At 36.1% G+C, this 18,866-nt stretch overlaps 2 protein-coding genes across 5 annotated transcripts; one reads left to right on the top strand and one right to left on the bottom strand.

Moving 5' to 3' along the window:
- Positions 1-7,789: 7,789 nt before the first annotated feature.
- On the top strand, positions 7,790-12,868 carry LOC113299883 (notchless protein homolog). The gene is made up of 13 exons (XM_026548983.1): positions 7,790-8,044; positions 8,125-8,206; positions 8,299-8,388; positions 8,539-8,664; positions 9,381-9,508; positions 9,664-9,863; positions 10,261-10,324; positions 10,728-10,838; positions 11,387-11,524; positions 11,997-12,139; positions 12,242-12,296; positions 12,512-12,568; positions 12,654-12,868. Exons 1-13 carry the CDS (start codon positions 7,889-7,891, stop codon positions 12,732-12,734), a joined length of 1,431 nt encoding a protein of 476 aa, XP_026404768.1. The 5' UTR covers positions 7,790-7,888; the 3' UTR covers positions 12,735-12,868.
- Positions 12,292-16,502, bottom strand: LOC113299857 (transcription factor GTE8-like). Of its 4 annotated transcripts, XM_026548967.1 has the most exons (8): positions 16,363-16,502; positions 14,170-15,503; positions 13,991-14,048; positions 13,808-13,912; positions 13,621-13,679; positions 13,452-13,512; positions 13,258-13,323; positions 12,292-12,739 (listed from the first exon to the last, which is right to left on the bottom strand). In XM_026548967.1, exons 2-8 carry the CDS (start codon positions 15,430-15,432, stop codon positions 12,723-12,725), a joined length of 1,629 nt encoding a protein of 542 aa, XP_026404752.1. In that variant the 5' UTR covers positions 15,433-15,503; positions 16,363-16,502; the 3' UTR covers positions 12,292-12,722. The 4 variants fall into 4 exon arrangements, 3 of the variants coding, with proteins under 3 accessions (XP_026404752.1, XP_026404760.1, XP_026404744.1); XR_003335231.1 differs by having other exon boundaries at positions 13,258-13,512; XM_026548975.1 differs by lacking the exon at positions 12,292-12,739 and having other exon boundaries at positions 13,015-13,512; positions 14,170-15,173; positions 15,258-15,503.
- Positions 16,503-18,866: the final 2,364 nt, after the last annotated feature.

An 18,866-nucleotide genomic window follows, 5' to 3' on the forward strand; every position in this document is an offset into this window, starting at 1 on the left:
CAAGAACACACCCAAGATCCCTCCAATTTTTCCTTTGCCTGCAAATGATCTTAATTAAGGGTAAACGGAAGAAACCGCAACCGGGCATGTGTGAGTTTTTTCTATTAACTGCTCAAGCCAATTGATCTGCAACACAGTTGCGAATATGATTCTTAGCAAACAAAAAGCATGGAGTTTCTGTCAGAAGAAAGTAACTACCATCAACGCATATTTGATTTTTATTGGTACCGTTTATTATTTTAGTTTAGTTTAGTTTTCTTTTGCGATAATTGAGTGGCACATTATACGTTTTTTCTTCGGTATGGGGTCTCGCCTTCCCTACTGATCCTGACAAGAATAAATCAAGTTACTAAGGAATAGTGATGGGGATGCAGGGTTAAATGTAGCAAGAATCACCAATAAACCATTATTGTGAGGTGACCAAAATATCCAAATCGAAGGAAAGAACCACAAATTATGTGTCTACACTCCATGGTACCTTGACAGGAGGTTACATGACACAAATACAATCTATGAGCTAATTAATTACCAGTCTTTTAAGCTAAGTTATCAGCAACACAAGGCTTTTTCTATGATCCATTCAACACACAAGTTATCGTTATATTAAAAGACCTTCCCATTTTTCGAACAAACAGGGACACCAAATATGGCTCTTTAGGAATATAACATTTAAGTTTCGAGTAATGGCTCTTACCAAATATGGCCACCAAATGTACTGTGATATATTTTTCGTATAAAAATATTTTGCAACCACTAACTACTTTTAATATGAGAATAAAGCAGATATCCATAATTACAAAAATTTCCTAACTTTTAAAGTGTTGTTTCCTAACAATTCCCAATATTGTAACCAACAATATTTCCAATATTATTTCAATAGATGCGGATCCCTATATTTTTGGTAAATACAACATTATTTCCAAACAATTCGGTACAATTTCCTTATTTTCTATTAAAAAATATTCTTCGGCTCGACCTCACTCTATAAAATGTGATACCAAAACCCAAATATCATTCGGCGCGCTACTCTCTTCCAGGTATTTTTTTTCTTCTCTAGGGATTTGTTTTCTGCATTATTGCGTGCTTACATAATTTTTTTTGTATTTGATCCGTGGATGTTTTTCCTTACATCATCAAAGAAGTGCACGAAACCGACGCTCTTTCTCTCCTTCAAGAACAACTAGGTAATCTTTTATATCGGTTTGAATCTTTCATTCACGGGAAAAGCTCTTAGTATTTTATTATGTGATAACAAAATACCAACCACCAACCGGTTTGACCACAACTTTTTTTTTTGCTCTGCAGGTCTTATAAATGCTTAAACTATTGTTTTCCTTGGTTGTCGTTAGTTTTGCAGAGAAAGTGATCGATGCTCCCTCTATTTTTCGAAGGAAGACAGCTCAAGTGAATTTTTTATCTTGCTTAAAAATCTTTATTCAAGCTAAATTCAAGCTAAAAATTTCTAAAGTTTCACTTGTAGAATTATAATATAAAAATGTTTACGAATTAGTCAAAAAATGGGTCCGTCAAAATAATAAAAATCTTGATATTTTTAGGTCTTTGAGGAATATTAATTTCAAGAATAGTCTTTTTGATGCTCGGGTCTCTATAAAAGGCGTTAGTCAAAGTAAACCCATTATTATGGGTTTGTACTGTTTTTTAGTTTTATTTTTCAGTTTTTTTCGATTTAAGTTTTGTTGTCGTGTTGTTTGTTATTTTGCAGGTATCTAAAAGATCCTTATTAAAAATGTAGTCGATTGATTATTCCATTTATTCCTCTTTTTTATTCTTCTTTATTCGACTATTTCTCATCTTTTTGGTCTATCTTTTTTCTCTCATGACAAATTCCTTCGACTGGTTATTATTGATTTTTATTGTATTTATTATTTGTTGTGATTATTTCGCGGGTGCGATTTTGGAAGGAGAAGAAAAGTGACAAATAACTAAATAACAATTCTCAATAGGTGTTTGCACATATGAAAGATTATAGTATGCACATAGATTAATAAAAGTAATTCAAGAAAGGATTCTGGTTATTAAAGATAACCCCTAATATGCCACACACGTGCCTTCTAATAACTTGGAATTAATTTACATCAAATGAGGATGCGTTTTCTATGTGAACTATTTCTTGGGTCGAGCTTCCAAACACTGACCTCTGTGGAGGAGGTTTTAACCATCCAAGAAAAGAACAATTATATATGTAGTATGTTGACGTAGTTTACATTAATTCAAATTAGGTATTCCTCTTAAAGGGCAAAACTGGATTTGTTTAAATAAATATTATATTTTCTGAAGCATAAATAAATAATATATATCCGAGAGTGAAGTTACCTAATTAGGAATATTAAGTTACGTGAAAAATATTTGCATAGTAGAAATAAAATAAATATATGAAAATATTTATATATAAAATATTCATTGAAATTTTTATACAAAATTTTCATATTTACTATTTTCAGAAATTTAAATAAGTATTCCATGTATTAAAATAAACCATACATTGAAAAATCAAACATAAAGAGGAAATAACTGATACATTGCATGATAAGTTCCTTGCGAAATATATGGGAAAAAAAGGAAACGACAGTTAGGAACGCGAATACCTATGTACAAATTATGCATCTTTGTTTTTTTTTCTTTTTTGAAGCATTATGCATCTTTGTTACTGAGAATTACACGAAAGCGGCATAGTTGTATCTTAGGGAATTTCTAAACAAGGTTGATAATACGTACATGTTGCATCATGAGCTACAATTGAAAACTGGATTGCCAATTATTCTCTTGAATAAGCTAGACAAGGCATTGTTGAGGTCACAAGGTTAATTATAACACAACTAGGAATACATGAAACTGACGTAGAAATGATAATTGGAGTTGCTAGGGGATAAAGTACTAATAATAAGGAATGTGTGGAAATAAGGGATACAATACCACTTACCAGATTTCAATTTCCGATAAAAAATTTATTTGCAATGCACATGAAAGGTGTTGGGAACAATGCTTATGCAATAATGAATTCTACTTTGGATCATAAGCTTTCGATGGGAATAAAAGTCCAACGTATATTGGCATTTCAAATGCATCTTATGGACCTTAACAATATAAAATTACTGTCATCAAGAAAAACGATTTCCCATATGGATATGCCAAAACATTCCTGACAATTTCAGATTTATTGACTGGATTATTCTTCAAACACTGACTTACATATAGAGAAGAGAGGTGGGATCATGCAGAAGCCATCATCATGCTAACAGTTATGGGCTCTGATTGTCCAATTAAATTGTATTTTAAAGCCACATGTAAACAACGGATAAAATATGTGGATTTGGTGCAAGGTGCTAGATGTCCAATCATGTCTCATTCATCACCGATGGGTTTAACATGCACGGGAGAGTGGGTGGATGGTTGGATCGGGTGGACCCACATGGAATGTTGGGATATGGCATTTTGATAATTTATATATTTAACCAAACATCTTTACGGGATTCAACATAATGGACCATAGTTCGTGGCAACATATCTAAAATGTTAGATTAAGGTAGAGAACATATAGTGGTGTAACCTTAAAGAAATGCATCACCGAGTTGCAAATAAGATTTCAAAATAGGGTAACATTTCAAACAGTCGTTGAGGCCATGGGTAGACCATAGGCAAGAGACAACCTGGAGGTAGGCCTGTCAATATCTATCCGATATCCGGAATCCGTTTCCGATTATTCGAGATCCTATAGGATTTTATCCGTTTTATCGGATATCGGATATAATATATTATCGGATATTTCTTTCTTACCATATCGGAATCGTATTAGCCTATATCCGTTTGTTTAGATATCCAATATGCTAAGGAGTAATGACGTACTTGTAATTTTCTCCTACCCTAGTTATTTCACTCCACTAGACACTAGAAGTCATTTCTTTTTTTCTTCTCTTCTTAGTTTCGCAGTCGCCTCTCGTCGCTCTCGAGTGTCCACTCTGTCTCTGCCTCTCTAGATCAATCAATCACTCAGTTGTTTATCAATCACTCACCCGCTCAATCAGGTACTGATTCTCTTCTATTTTCTATGTTCGATTTTTGTGTTCGGTTCATCGATTCACATGAAAATAGGGTTTTTGTCTTGCAATCAAAACTTAAGGTTTGATATGACTTACATGTATGGATGAAATTAGAGAAAGATTTGAGATGGGTTTAACTTAAATATTGATAGTTATTAGTTTTAGGGTTTGATTGGATTGATCTATTTTTGAGATGGTTTTGTATTCAATAATTTTTCGACCAACGGGTTTTGTATTTGGTAATTCAACTGCCTCTATGACTATAACTACCTATTCTCGTCAATTTATGCTTGGACTACATAGGGTTCTTCTGTTCTGAAGCTATTTTTTTTTACAATTTCTTTGCTAGGGTTTGAATTTGGCATGTTGTGTTACTTCATGATACAATAAATTTGGTTTTGATATGAAAATTGGTTGAACTGGAATACACAGCAAGCACTTGCGAAAATGTTAAAAAAAACCAGCCAAGGGCAAGACAGTTGCAACCTCAAAGTCAACCCCTTTGTCTCAATCTCAATCAAATGCTGTCGTTTATAGGTGTGGTTCACAATCACAAAGTGTTCAAGCTTCAACAATTGGCTCAACACCGGGTACTAGTAACACTAGGAGATTACCAGAACCAGAAGAGAACCTAGCTGATGATAACATGCCAGGCTCTCATACAGATGATGAAGATGGAGAAGCTGGTGAGGATCCACTGATAATTGCTCTGAAGAAAAAGCTTAGAGCAATAAGGTCACCAGTGTGGGATGAATTTGAAAGGGATTGTAAAGTAAGACACAACAAGAAAACACACGTGAGGGAAGTTGTTGTACTAGGTACATGCCGTCATTGCAAGAAGGTAGTTGATGCTGATAGTGCCAGTGGTACTACAAGATTGCGTAATCATCTAAAGATTTGCCAAAAGAGACCACAAAACAAGGATGGACAACAACAGATTTCTACTTCACTGAAAACAACAGGTAACAAAGCTTTAAAATTAGCTAATTGGCAGTATGATCCTGCAGTTTCTAGGGAATACATGGTTAAAATGATTGCTAAGCATGATTACCCTCTCAACATGGCTCAACATTTTTACTTTAGAATGTTTTGCAAGTCTTTGAACCCCGCTGTTAAGATCATGAGTAGAAACACAACCAGAAGTGATGTGATGAAGTTTTTTCATGAACAGAAACTAGAATTGCAAGTAGAATTGGATAATCTGACCTCTAGATGTTGTCTTACAACTGATATGTGGACTGCTAAGCATACTAAAGATGGGTATTGTTGTCTAACATGCCACTACATAGATGATAAATGGAATTTGGTTAAGAAAACATTAACTTATATTTTAGTGCCAGCACCACACACAGGAGATGTGCTCACAGAATGTATCAAAACTTGCACTATTGAATGGAACATAGATAGGAAATTCCTTTCTTTAACTGCTGATAATGTTGCTGCTAATGGTGTGATGATGAGAAATTTGATTAAGTGGCTAAATAATAAGGATTGTCTAGTTCTTGATGGGGAATTGTTTCACATGAGGTGTGCCAACCACATTCTTCATTTGGTTGTCCTAGATGGTATGAAAGTTGCTGCTAAGTTTGTGCAATCAATTAGAGATTGTGTTAAGTATGTTAAAGCTTCACAAGCTAGGAAAGAGAGGTTTGAAACGGCACTGTCACAATGTAGGTTGTCTGGAAAGGCAGTTAGTCTTGACGTGGACACTCGATGGAACTCAGTTTTTCTTATGCTTAAAAATGCAATTGAGTTGAAAAAAGGGTTTCAAAGATTTGTTGTCCTTGATCCTGAATTCGATTGTATACCAAGTGAAGACGAGTGGCAACAAGGGGTAGTTATTTGCAATTGTTTAGAGGTGTTTAATGATGTTTCAACCAGGTTTGTAGGGATGAAGTATCCAACTGCAAATCTGTACTACAATGGGGTCTATGAAGTTAACAAATGCATCAAACAATGGGAAGACAGTGAGTATGCGGATATCAGAGAAATGGGGTTGAAGATGAGGGAGAAGTTCGATGTGTATTGGCGTGAAAGTAATTTGGTTATGGGCATCGGAGTTGTGTTAGATCCTCGATACAAAGCAAGATGGGTAGAGTTTAGTTATAAGAAGTTGTATGGAACTGGCTATGCAGTGGAGTATAACAAATTCAAAACAAAATTGACAGCTCTTTTTTATGAGTATGATTCACAAAACTCAAATGCAGATGAACACTATTTTGGCGCCCGCAGCTCTGTCTCTAGCTCAAGTATGATGGATTCAGACAATCCAGATGAAGTACGTGATCCTGAATATGCTGAGTTTATGATGGAGAACATTGAATTTGAGGTGCAGAAATCTGAGTTGGACAAGTATTTAGAAGAACCAATGCTTAGCAAAGGCTCACCAAAAGATGAGTATTTGTTTGAAATCTTAAGTTGGTGGAAGCTAAATGCACCTAAGTACCCAACTCTTGCAAAGATGGCAAGAGATATCTTGGCTATCCCAGTCACCAGTGTGGCATCCGAATCAATGTTCAGTGCAGGTGGTAGAGTGCTTACAACACACAGAGCTTCATTAGATCCAGAGCTTGTTGAAGCATTGCTGTGCTTAAACGATTGGTTGCCAGATTTCATTTGTGAATGTAACATTTTTTTTTTTTTTTTTTTTGCTTAAACTCATTGCATAGATCCATCTGTAATCTGTTATTCTTTTTAGTTCCTATTGAAATATATTATGACTACATAAGAGAAAAGCATCCCGGATGCTGGTTTTGACCAGTATATTTTGATTTAGAGAGAAATGAGCAGTACAAAACAAACTATCTACTTAGATGTTTTTTCTGAAATACTACTAATCTCTATTTATTGTTAGCACTTCAATTTGGATCTAATCTATGTGTGTTTGTCTGAATGCAGATATGGAAAATTTGGAAATCAACGACGAATGAAGTCAAGAGGGTCAGAGGCTGGAGACTGGAGAGGAGAGTGACAAATACTTATCTTACTTTCTATAGCATTTGCTTGTGTTTCTTTTCATGTATGTGTGTGTAAGAGACTTACTTAGAGACATAACTACTTAAGAGTAATATTTTAAGACTTTTTGAAGACAATTTGGATGGTATGTGTGAGAAATTTAATTTAAATATCACCTTTGCTGCTTTGCATATGTTTTACAGACAATAGTTGTTTTTCTTGTCAGAATCGGATATTATCGGATAAATATCCGATATCCGATAGCTTAACCTATCGGAATCGATATCTGATTTTGATATCCTACAGGATATTATCGGATATCGAATATCTGATAGTGCTTAACCTGTCGGATATCAGAATTCTAAATATCCGAAGAATATTCTTCCATTGACAGACCTAACCTGGAGGATTAAAATATCAACTCATTGATTTTTTATGTATTTCATAAGCAGAAAGCTGACCCGTGCATCGCACGGAAGATAAACTAGTTAAGGAAAATAGTCGACTAAGCGATTTTTTCATTTTATTTCAAAATATCTTCGGTAATGATAGGTCCTAAATAATTCACCACAGACTCGGAGTGCTCCCGATTTATTGTCTGCCGTGGCCGTCACAATTCTACGCGTAGAATTCCGGGCAAAACAAAACCAAACTCAACCAAAAGCGGCGGCTGGTGTTGGAGAGAAACTTTCAATTTCAAGCATCGCATTTGGTTACGTATGTGACGATTTTATCCCTCCTATGACAACAATATTCACTTACTATCCCAACTTTTGTTTTGGTAAACCTTACACAAAAGGTTAGGTTTCCCAAAACCCTAAACCTCTCTGAAACTTTCTGCTGAAAAAATTCTACAAGAATTTTGGATTGAAGTAATGGAAGCTCAAGAGCGGAAAGATATGGACAACAATAGCAATATCATGTGTCTGTTAACAGACCCAGAAGGAACTCCTTTAGGACCTTCTATGTTTCTTCCACAAAACGCTGGACCTCCTCAACTTCAACAGCTCGTCAATAAACTTCTAAACAATGTAAGAAATTTTGCGATTTTTGGTTTCTTTGATTGAGTTTCCTGAAACTTCAATTCTTAAGTGTTTGTTTGATTTTTCAGGAGGATAAATTGCCTTATTCATTTTACATATCAGATCAAGAGCTTGTACTGCAACTCGGAGCGTATCTAGAAAAGAACAAAGGTTAAACTTACAAACAGCAATTCCATTTTCTGTTTTGATTAGTTGATTCTGAATTGTTTGGTTTATTGACTTTTTAAGCTTAATAATTGCAGTTTCTGTGGAGAAGGTGTTGAAGATTGTTTACCAACCTCAAGCAATCTTTCGTATTCGTCCAGTCAATCGCTGCTCTGCCACTATTGCCGGTATGGGATCGGTCGTCTATTTACTGTAATTTCTGCTATTTATTTAGATTTCTAGATTTTTTTTTTCTTAATCTCAGATGCTCAAATTGAGTACTTTTCTGGAGTTGTTATGATAATATTCGTCTTATACCTTTTTTCTCCCTGGTGCAGGTCATACAGAAGCTGTTCTTACAGTTGCTTTCAGCCCTGATGGCAAACAACTAGCGAGTGGCTCTGGTGATACTACTGTGCGGTTATGGGATCTTACTACTCAGACCCCAATGCACACTTGTACAGGTGCTGTATTTGAGCTTTTATTAGGGATGGTTGTTTAGTAACTAGTTGATTCTCATATTGATGGTATTTTGGCCGAACTAGTTTTTCTGGTATGAATGAATGAGCATGGCTTAGTTCAGGCGGCTAATCATACAACAGCAATTGGAGTGATGTGGCAATCTCCTGAGAAGCATTTTTAATTAGTGGGCACATTTATATGTCAAGCATTTACTTTATTATCTTAAACATTTAATTGGTCTCTGGTATGGGTACACATCCTCACCTTATAAAATAGGAGACTGGTGCTACCAAAGGTTATACGGCTTTAGATCTCTTCAAGCACTTCTAAGGAGCCTTAAGGTAGAAGACTATCATATGTCTGTATTTCTTACTTCGTCTAGTATGAATTTAAGCATTGTACTACATCTTGGTTATGACTAAATAGTTGTAAGATTATGTGTATTTATATTCCAGCCTACTCGAGGGATAGGAATTTCAGTCCCAACCGAAGATATAGTTAAATTATATTTACACATGACGCAAGACTAGAGTACTAGATTTTTGTTCTTATCTGGGTTTTAGTTTGCTAAGGGAGTGGCACGGCCTTCCTACTATGGATATCATGGCAAAATGTGGGATTAGCCTTCCTACTATAGATATCATGGGATCAGCCTTCCTTCTGTAAAATGTGGGTTCCAATAACTAATCCTTACTTCATTGTCTTGTCTCTTATTCAGGACACAAAAACTGGGTTCTCTGCATCGCATGGTCACCTGATGGTAAGCGTCTTGTAAGTGGTAGCAAGTCTGGAGAAATTCTGAGCTGGGATCCGCAGACTGGGAAGCAATCAGGAAATCCATTCATTGTAAAATCTCATGTCCACTTATTGATCTTATTTAATTCGGTGTTTGTTTGGTTCATTTACAAGTAGGTCATCTATGCAGTAACCTTTTCTTTGCAAGGAATGGTTTCTTTTCCTTGTTTCTTAATGAAGATCTCACACTCTTACTCTTATATCAGGGCCACAAAAAATGGATTACTGCCATTTCATGGGAGCCTGTACACCTGAGTTCTCCATGTCGCCGCTTTGCAACTTCAAGTAAAGATGGGGATGTACGCATTTGGGACATTTCACTAAGAAGATGTGTTATTGCTCTTACTGGACACACGCTTGCAGTAACTTGTGTTAAATGGGGTGGAGATGGAATGATATATTCAGGGTACACTTATTTGTTTTTCTTAATCCGATTTGTTTTTATTTTAACTATATTATTTTTTCTTGACTCGTCACAATTATCATGATCATGTTACCAGTTGCAACATGTATGTATGCGTTTTACTATTTTGAAACTTATTGGTTGTACTTTGCATCATATCTTTTCAAAAATGACTGTCAAGGAGCTCTCTTTTTGTTAACTGGATATGGATCATTGTTTAAGTTATTCCAAGTGCTGACACAGGCACAACATGTTGAACAACTTCTCTTTGTTTTTTTGCTCAAAATATTAACACAAAAAAGCTCCTTAATGAACATATCTGCTATTGCCTGACGATGTGACTATCAAGTATCAGAAGGTATAGATGAGTTTACTTACCTATTCAAGTAAATTATTGCAGCTCTCAAGATTGTACGATTAAAGTATGGGAAACTACACAAGGCAAGTTGGTTCGCGAATTGAAGGTAAATATATATTTATTTGCTTCTGATTAGTGATTTTTAAGTTTCAATTTCGGGGTTTTCTAGTCTGCTGAGGGAGAATTAATGTTTCTAAATAATTCACCTTAATTACTTTCTGTAACTTTCAAAATCGAACCACCAAAATGTACCAAAACCCATCATTTACTTATCAAATTAGAACAAACCAAGTAATCGACTCAATTAGGAAAAGCTCTGAAATCATATTATTAAGGAATATTTTTTTTTGAAAACCACGTAGACAACCACGTCGGTTGGGATTAGAAGGGCCCAACTTTTAGTTCGGGGATATAGCATTATTGTTTCCCCCGTTATCCTAGTGTTTATGTTTTCTTTTTGTTTTTTTAAAGATACTGTGTTGATTTCTGTTGATTCATTTTGATCTTAGGGGCACGGACACTGGGTGAACTCTCTGGCATTGAGCACTGAATATGTGCTTCGCACAGGAGCATTTGATCATACTGGAAAACAATATTCATCACCTGAGGAAATGAAAGAGGTAGTAGTCTTTTGCTACTTTCTTCCTTTAGCCTTGTGATTTTCAGTCTCTTTTAACAACCACCTCTGTTTGCATGCTGTGAGTTCGAATTTATTGGATTTTTAATGTTTGAAGTCAATTGAGGAAGGAAAATATACTTAGCTTTTTCTTTCTCAGTGTGGTGTTGCTAGATGAGTTAGTAGTCTATAGCCATAGAATTTTGTAGTTTGAGCATCAGCTGTCAAATGGCAGCTACAAGTGTAAGAATCAGCTCATTCCAAATAATCAAAAGAAAAGGACTGCTTTTGGTGTGTCTTCTTGACCAGTAAAATGTTTTTTCTTGTTAAAAAACTTTGTAGCTATCTGTTAATGCAATGTTCAATGTATCCCCTTTATAACCGTAACTGCCTTAGGCCATCTCCTGCATAACCATATAAACATTGTGGCAAGACACTTATCTCATGTTTTGTGAACTCAAAAACTTTGTGTCGGTAATGGGTCCTTACATTTTTCCTATTGTACTGGTAGTTTTATATTGTCCACTGACCTTGCTTTTAATTGTCTGTTAGGTGGCTCTTGAGAGGTATAACAAAATGAGAGGAAATGCTCCTGAAAGACTGGTATCTGGGTCTGATGATTTCACCATGTTCCTTTGGGAACCTGCTGTCAGTAAGCACAACAAAGCCCGCCTGACTGGTCACCAACAGGTAAGCCTACTTCTGCTTGTTTTTTCCTTTGTCACTTTCATTTGCTTTGATTAAATTACTTTCCGCTTGTTGCACTGCAGTCTCTATAATCTATCCCAACAATAGCAAACTTCTTTTGTAGAAAGGATATCGGAGTTTATTATTTGGTAAAAAGCTATTGCTTATCCTCCCGAAATTTGAACGGTTGGCCTTGGGACCAACAGATTATGTTAGCAGCTTTTCGAAACTTTAATCGAAAAGTGTCTTGGGCTGTGAGAGCATGCTTTCAGATAAGGACTTTAAGACTTGGTTTAGTTTAGTTTGAATAGTGAGTTTTGGATACGGGAGTAAGAAAGTAGACATCTTAGTAGAAATCGGTAATGAATTAGCTCAATATTGTGCTTACTGTAGTGAAACTTGTGAATATATGTGCAAAAGAATCTATAATTTCTTGTAGTTGCTTAACACATGAGACTTTGTACCTGCCATACAGCTTGTGAACCATGTTTACTTCTCCCCGGATGGACAATGGATAGCAAGTGCTTCATTTGACAAGTCAGTCAAGTTGTGGAATGGTACCACTGGGAAGTTTGTTGCAGTTTTCCGTGGTCATGTTGGACCCGTATACCAGATAAGGTTCAAATTCTTTTATAGTATTCCCTCTTTTATTTAATATCCTTCAAGTAAGCTAGTCCTCACCCCTCAGCCCGTGTCTGTGGTTTTTGTTTTTTTTTACAGCTGGTCTGCTGATAGTAGGCTTCTTTTAAGTGGTAGCAAGGATTCTACGCTGAAGGTAATTGGTTTTCACGTTTTCGCCAATAGTATATTTGTGACAAGTTGGCACTAGACAAAGTTTGACTCCCTCAATTATTTACCATGAAATCTCTTTATTGACCATCTAGGACCTAAACAAGAATTTACCAGAAGCAATATTGTGTTGTACGAATTATACGTTCTCTGTTGCTAATAATACTAACCTTTTCTCTGTTCTGCAATTTATCCTTTTAGGTATGGGATATCCAGAAGCAAAAGTTAAAGCAGGATCTTCCAGGTCATGAGGATGAGGTAATTTTTCTTCTCTAATTTAGTATCACACTGCTTTTTACTATTGAACTTGTGGCACCACTAATTTTGATCTTTTCTTGAGAAGGTTTTTGCTGTCGATTGGAGTCCGGATGGCGAGAAGGTAGCCTCAGGGGGAAAGGACAGAGTGATGAAATTATGGATGTAGTAGACCTGTAGAGGTAGAGAAAAGGTAGTCTAGTTAAGTTCAGTTCTGCTTGTATTTTATCGGATCTGTTCAGAAAAGCACAATCCTATTTAATGATTCAATTATTTTCTTGTATTGGAATTTCTCAAATTTTGCAATTGAGACCCTGTTCATAAGAAATTATAAACCCTCTTTTGTGAATTCTATTGAAATGGGATTAATCTCCCGTGTGCCTATAAACTGGAGACCTTGCGAAGAAACAGAACACATAAAAATTTGTAAGAATGCGGAGATCAGCAAATCCATTAGAATGCCCTTAAGATGATGGGTTCTGAAATTTTGTTAGGAAAAGAGAACCAAATATGTCTGATTATATCAATAACATTTCAGTGCAACTGACCCAAACAAATAAGAATGAAGATAGCTCTCACAACTGAACCATTTAATAATTATATATATGATTGACTGTACAAGAATAAAGCCGTATCCTCTTTCAACCAACAGAGTTCGTGAAGGCATAATTCTAGACGATTAATTTACTAACCTTCTCTGGAAGCAACGGGCATGACAGGAGTTGCAGGAGAAGCACTATACTTGACTTTTCTGTCATCTACAGCACTCGCAACTCTCACAAGTCAAGTCTCAATGCAATTCAGAACAGGCAAATATCAGGAAGAATATGAAAAATCAGGCAATACAGCTTCCACAGATAACTAAGATAAGAAAACTCTTTCTCACCATCAGCATTAGGATCAAGCGTGCTAATTTCCCGTCCACCAGTGCCATTAGCTAGAGGATCCTAGAATATTTTATTTTTTTCTGAAAGTTATATATCTGAAGAAATTGGGTTCTTCATAATAGAAAACCCAAGATGAGAAATTAAGTTAACAGATTAGGTAACACATACCAAGTTATGTGGACCACCAGGGTGTGCAGAATTATTCTTACATTGGACTCTGTCAGAATCTACAGGCAAGTGGAGTACAAGTGGAACAAGAAAACACGCCGTCAAACCACTGAAGTTTTGTGTAGATATATTTCTTAAATAACTGACCAATAGGGAGATCTATGAAACAGATCAGGTTAAGACTTACTTGAAGATTGGGAGAGTTCCTTTTGACCAATGCCTTTGCTGTCCATGCTGCCACCATCAACACGAGCAGCTACTTTTGTATTAGGAGTTATATTGACACGCGCTCCTAAACATGTAAACAAATTAGGACTAAATAACAAAACTTATGGGCAGCATTAATAAAAAGTGTTCTACAAGATCATACCGTTATGAAGCTTTTTCTGTATGGAGCCATTTCCACCAGATTTTTTTACCAGAACAGACTAGAAATGTAACAAAAAGTTTACATAACTCAGAATCTCTTGGATAAATCAACTGGCAAAAAAGCCCGGAGAAAATAGAAACACTTCAGTGTGAAATGATTAACACTGAAAAGTTACTTACAGTTGCTGGTTCTGAATTAAGATATGGCCTTATTATTTTATGCCATTTTGACAGCTTCTCATCATCAAATGCATCAATGTCAATTTGGATTTTTTCTTCCATTTGATTGATCAAACCAGATCTTCGCAAACAATTAAGTAAGTCTCCTGAAACTTTTCCTTTCGATATTTCCATGATATCTTTTCTCATCTTAGTCCTAAGGGAAGGTGACAATGAAATTTCCGGCAATTGATTCAAACAAGATGGAGCATCTTCTTTTGGACCCCCTTTTCTCAGAGTCTGAGCTTCTTCCGATCTTTTATTAAGAGTTGGCTTCCGAGCAACCATTGAGCTTTCCGAACTCCATTTTGCTTGAACAGCTCTCCACAGTGATCCAAAATCATTATTTAGCTCCCGAGCCAATCCATGAACATAATTACTTGGTGGATTATATCTCATGGCATTTGAAAAGGTTAATCGCACATCAGAGGCGAACACACTGCCATTCAAATACCTTTTCGCCTGTAGTTTTTGTTTAACTGTGCCCAAGTCCATTGGTTCAGTAATAATAGAGAAATAATCTGGAATATTCAGCTCGATTGGGTCAACCGGCCTATTAAATATCCAAGAGTCTGGATGAGTCATCAGTTTCCTTAGTATCTTGGTACAGTCTAGCCTCTTCTCATAGTCAAGTATCTGCCTCTTTCCTATTTGACCATACATACACTTTCCAGGTCCAGGTTCACCAACACGCGCCACTAGGGCTGCACCCTTTTCCCGTTTACTCGTCTCCATGTAAGTTTTTTCTTCACAATATGCAAAGGAATGGCCACTTGAACAATTTAACAATTCTATGTCGATAGTATTTGTTCTTTGTCTCTTCATTTTTCTGCCATCTAACTCTAACGACCTTCGACTTTTGTGAGCATCTGGCGAAATAAATTCAACATTGGGCATTTTGGCAATGAACTTTTCCAATTGATTAGATTCATTTTCAACGACTTTGCTCGCACATGTTTTCCTTTCTGTACCAGCAATAACGGGATAAGTTTTACACTTTAATAGTGTCGGTTGGTCAAACCCATATGAAAGATCAAATGATTTAGTACCTTTACTTGAACAGCTGTTCCCAAAATTTTGCAGATTACCTCCTTCCGAAGTGGCAGAATACATCTCATGAAATCCTTGCTTACTTTTGGCTTCAATAAGTTCTGTTCTTGATCCAACTCGGGGAAGGCGAACCTTCACTCTGTTCCTCACGGCTGTCTTTTCAGAAGCAGCCATTACAAAGAGCAATCTCTCTAATACGATATGTCAGAGCTTGTCTTCTGGAGCATTTTGTAGAAACAAAATTTCTGCAGAAACGGTGCACAGAATTAAGTAGTGTGAATCAGTAGCATCAGAAAAGCCTAGAGCAAATCTTATGGTGGAATCCAACCTATTCCAAGTGTGGAAAAACCATGGAATGTTAAGTCTAGTGGCTTCCAAGTTGGGGCTTTTCACAAAAAATCCAAGAAGGGTTCCATGGTTTGGTGGAAGGGTTCGTGGAATCCATCTAAACGCCAATAAGAATTGCGTTTTTTTTTATCCGTAGATTTAAAATGAGTTGTTGAAATCTAACGGCTGGAAAAAAAGCTTCATTCTTAATTGCGTTTTTTAGCTCCATTAAGAATATCGTTTCTACTATTCCACCATTACACTTGCGCTTCCATCCACAGTTCCAAGTGCTGGGGTGGCGTGGAAGATGGATGGATTCCACCATAAGACTTGCTCTCAGAAACAAACTTAAAACAGGAAAATCACTAGTGTAAATCATTTTCAGCACTTCCTCGATTTTGATGAAGAGATAGATAATTGGTCGTATAATTTCTTAGTGTAGCCAACATTTCAATACTTACACTAGAAAAACAAACAATTTCATCAAGGAAATTACATAGAACGATTCACATACATTCACTGAAACCCTAACTTGACTGCAAGTCTGCTAATAAGCCTAGTATACAATGATTCTAAGGTTATTCATTGATTATGAAGAGCTAATTATAAGAAGAGAAACGTAGTGACGGAAAATTCAAAGACAAGTCGATAGATAAATTCATATTCAGGGTTTTACAATATACTAGGGTTTAAGTTTTTATGGGGAGGAAGGTATCAAAAGACTAAGAGAAAGCAACAAATTCAACAGCTGAAATCACTAAAACCAAGAAATTTTACCTTAAATCTTCGATACTTTCTGTATTGATGTTGAATCCTAATTTGGACTCTTCATCTCTACTCTACCGCGTAATTACTTCAACGACTGGCTAGGGATAAAAACATAGAAGCCGAAGAGGTGTTTTTAAATTGTACGGGTGGGGTTTTGCAATGAGCTGTTGTTTTGGGCCTTCTCTGTTAACTTTAAGGCTTCAAAAAAAAGCACACCCCAAAATTAAGAATGATTTTTTTAGGGACCATGATTTTTTTTGAGGGGAGCATGGTTTTATTAGGCCACCTTCCCTATGGTGATAAGGGGTGTCCTAAACGTTAAAATGACTAACCTACCTTTAACCTAATTTAATTTAAAACCAACCTAATAACCACCTATATATATAACCACCTCCTCCCACCACCACCGCCCACCGCCGCTGATTACCACCACCACCACCTCCGATTATCACCACCACCAACCACCGATTACCACCACCACCACCACCCACCACCACCACCACCGCCTATTTAAGAAATGTAACAACATCAATGCAATCACAATTAAGTTCTGTTACATGATAATTTTATCGAGTATAAAGGACGCCAGCCGCAGCCTGATTATGCCATGGTACCATTCCGGAGGTATTTTCCAACAAACCCTTCATTTTAATTTGATTTTGATTGCTTCAATCGAATAGAAATCATCAAAATAGGGCGTTAATAGGAGTTACAGAGCCATGTTCGCTTAGGCCGATTTTCCAAAAAACCCTAGTTTACTAACCGAACTACTTGAAAATGAAGAACACGAAAAACAGTTCGGTTCTATTGGATTTAAAACTAAGTCACCGAACTCTTTGTTCGGTTGTTTCGCAAAAAATTTTAAAACTACAGAGTAACCGAACTCCACCCTTAGAACCGAAAAAACAAATCCAGTCTAACCGAACTGTGTTGTTGTGGCCACTATGTTGAGTTCCAAAATAACCGAACTTAGCCAATAGAGTTCGGTGTTTCCGCAAAAAATTTTAAAACTACAAAGTAACGAACTTAGCCAATAGACGCTGGAACTTCAAATTTTTTTGTTTGTTAAGTTTGGTAACTTCACAATTTTTTCTCAGAAACTGAACTCAAAGTTCGGTTGGTTAGCTGTTAGGTTCAAGTTTGCGAAAGAACCGAACTTTGTAAACTTATATACTCTTATATTACGTAAAGTTCGGTTAGATCAAAAGTGTATGCAGTTTGCGAACCAACCGAACTTTGTACACCAAAGTTCGGTTAGTTGAGAACCAACTGAACATAACGTTGTAACTCCTAGAAATTATATTATTAGAGAGTTCGGTAACCTGCGTGTTTGGAACAAGTAACCGAACTACACTTTCAGATGAGTTCGGTTACTTGTTCATCTCACGGGGCAACCGAACTACAACTTCATATGAGTTCGGTTAATTGTTCTTCATATAAAGTAACCGAACTACAGCTTCAGATGAGTTCGGTTACTTGTTCTTCATATAAAGTAACCGAACTGTTCAAAATCCAGTTCAAATCCGGATCATTTTGAAGATTAACAAATATTCTAGGAGAGGATGGAGATGAAGAATCAGATGAGTTTTCATCATTTGAATACTCAAACTTAGTGAATTGGAAAAAAAATCTATTTTCCATGTTTTTCTCCTTCATCTTCTCTAACTCTACTCTCTCGATAATTCTACTCAACTAATAATAAACGCATCTTTTAATTTAATCTCACTAATTGTTTTTAACTAAATCATTCATTAATCATAACCTAAAATTAATTAAGAGGGTAGATTAGGTATTAAATAAATAACTAGATATGGGGTGACCTAGAATTACTTCTAATGCCTTTACCGAAAATAAAACCATGGTCCCCAAAAAAAACCATGGTCCCCAAAAAATCATTCAAAATTAAGAAATGTTTACTGGTCACAGACTCGCAGGTTCTGACCTATTTCAGATAAGTTTCATTAGACAAAAAGAAAATAGAGATTATGTACTTCACCAACATCAAGATCAAAGATCGAAATATAACTAAGAGTACTAAGTTACTAACAAAGAGTAATTCGTGAAGAGAAGTAACGAACTACCAACAAGAGTACCAAGCTATCCGAAGATTGAAAGAATGGTTTTGGAATTATAATTCAACCATTCCGATAGGTTTTTTATTTTCATGAAAAAAGATCTTCTCATAAAAAAAATACTAGAATACTTTGCCCAAAGTCTTGAATCTTGATTACCACACTTAAACTTCCACCAAAAATCTCCATCAGACAAACCAGTTCCCAGGCCAGGGCAGCATTTGGATCGAGTAAGCATCACGTAATTGCTTCCTCGAGGAAGCATAATTTGCGGTTTTACTGTCGTTACTCAAAAGTTACAACCAACATACTTCCAAGTCCACTTGACCAGAAACTCCAGAAATGATATATCAGGGTAAAGTAGTTAGAATGGTTTATGCATGTACTTTACTTTATCGTTTCTTTTGACATTTATCAGAATTGATGGGACGATTGGGATAA

The sequence above is a fragment of the Papaver somniferum genome, chromosome 1 (genome assembly GCF_003573695.1).
Source record: "Papaver somniferum cultivar HN1 chromosome 1, ASM357369v1, whole genome shotgun sequence".
NCBI classification, from domain to species: Eukaryota; Viridiplantae; Streptophyta; class Magnoliopsida; order Ranunculales; family Papaveraceae; genus Papaver; species Papaver somniferum.

Bases quoted from the DNA above. Each gene is read 5' to 3' on its own strand.
- LOC113299883 (XM_026548983.1), top strand. From the start codon at position 7,889: ATGGAAGCTCAAGAGCGGAAAGATATGGACAACAATAGCAATATCATG. The intron at 9,509-9,663 runs GTAAAATCTCAT...CTCTTATATCAG, and splicing joins AATCAGGAAATCCATTCATT to GGCCACAAAAAATGGATTAC. The intron at 9,864-10,260 runs GTACACTTATTT...AAATTATTGCAG, and splicing joins GATGGAATGATATATTCAGG to CTCTCAAGATTGTACGATTA.
- LOC113299857 (XM_026548959.1), bottom strand. From the start codon at position 15,432: ATGGCTGCTTCTGAAAAGACAGCCGTGAGGAACAGAGTGAAGGTTCGC. The intron at 13,680-13,807 runs GTAAGTCTTAAC...ACTTGCCTGTAG, and splicing joins GGAACTCTCCCAATCTTCAA to ATTCTGACAGAGTCCAATGT. The intron at 13,513-13,620 runs GTATGTGTTACC...AAAATATTCTAG, and splicing joins CTGGTGGTCCACATAACTTG to GATCCTCTAGCTAATGGCAC.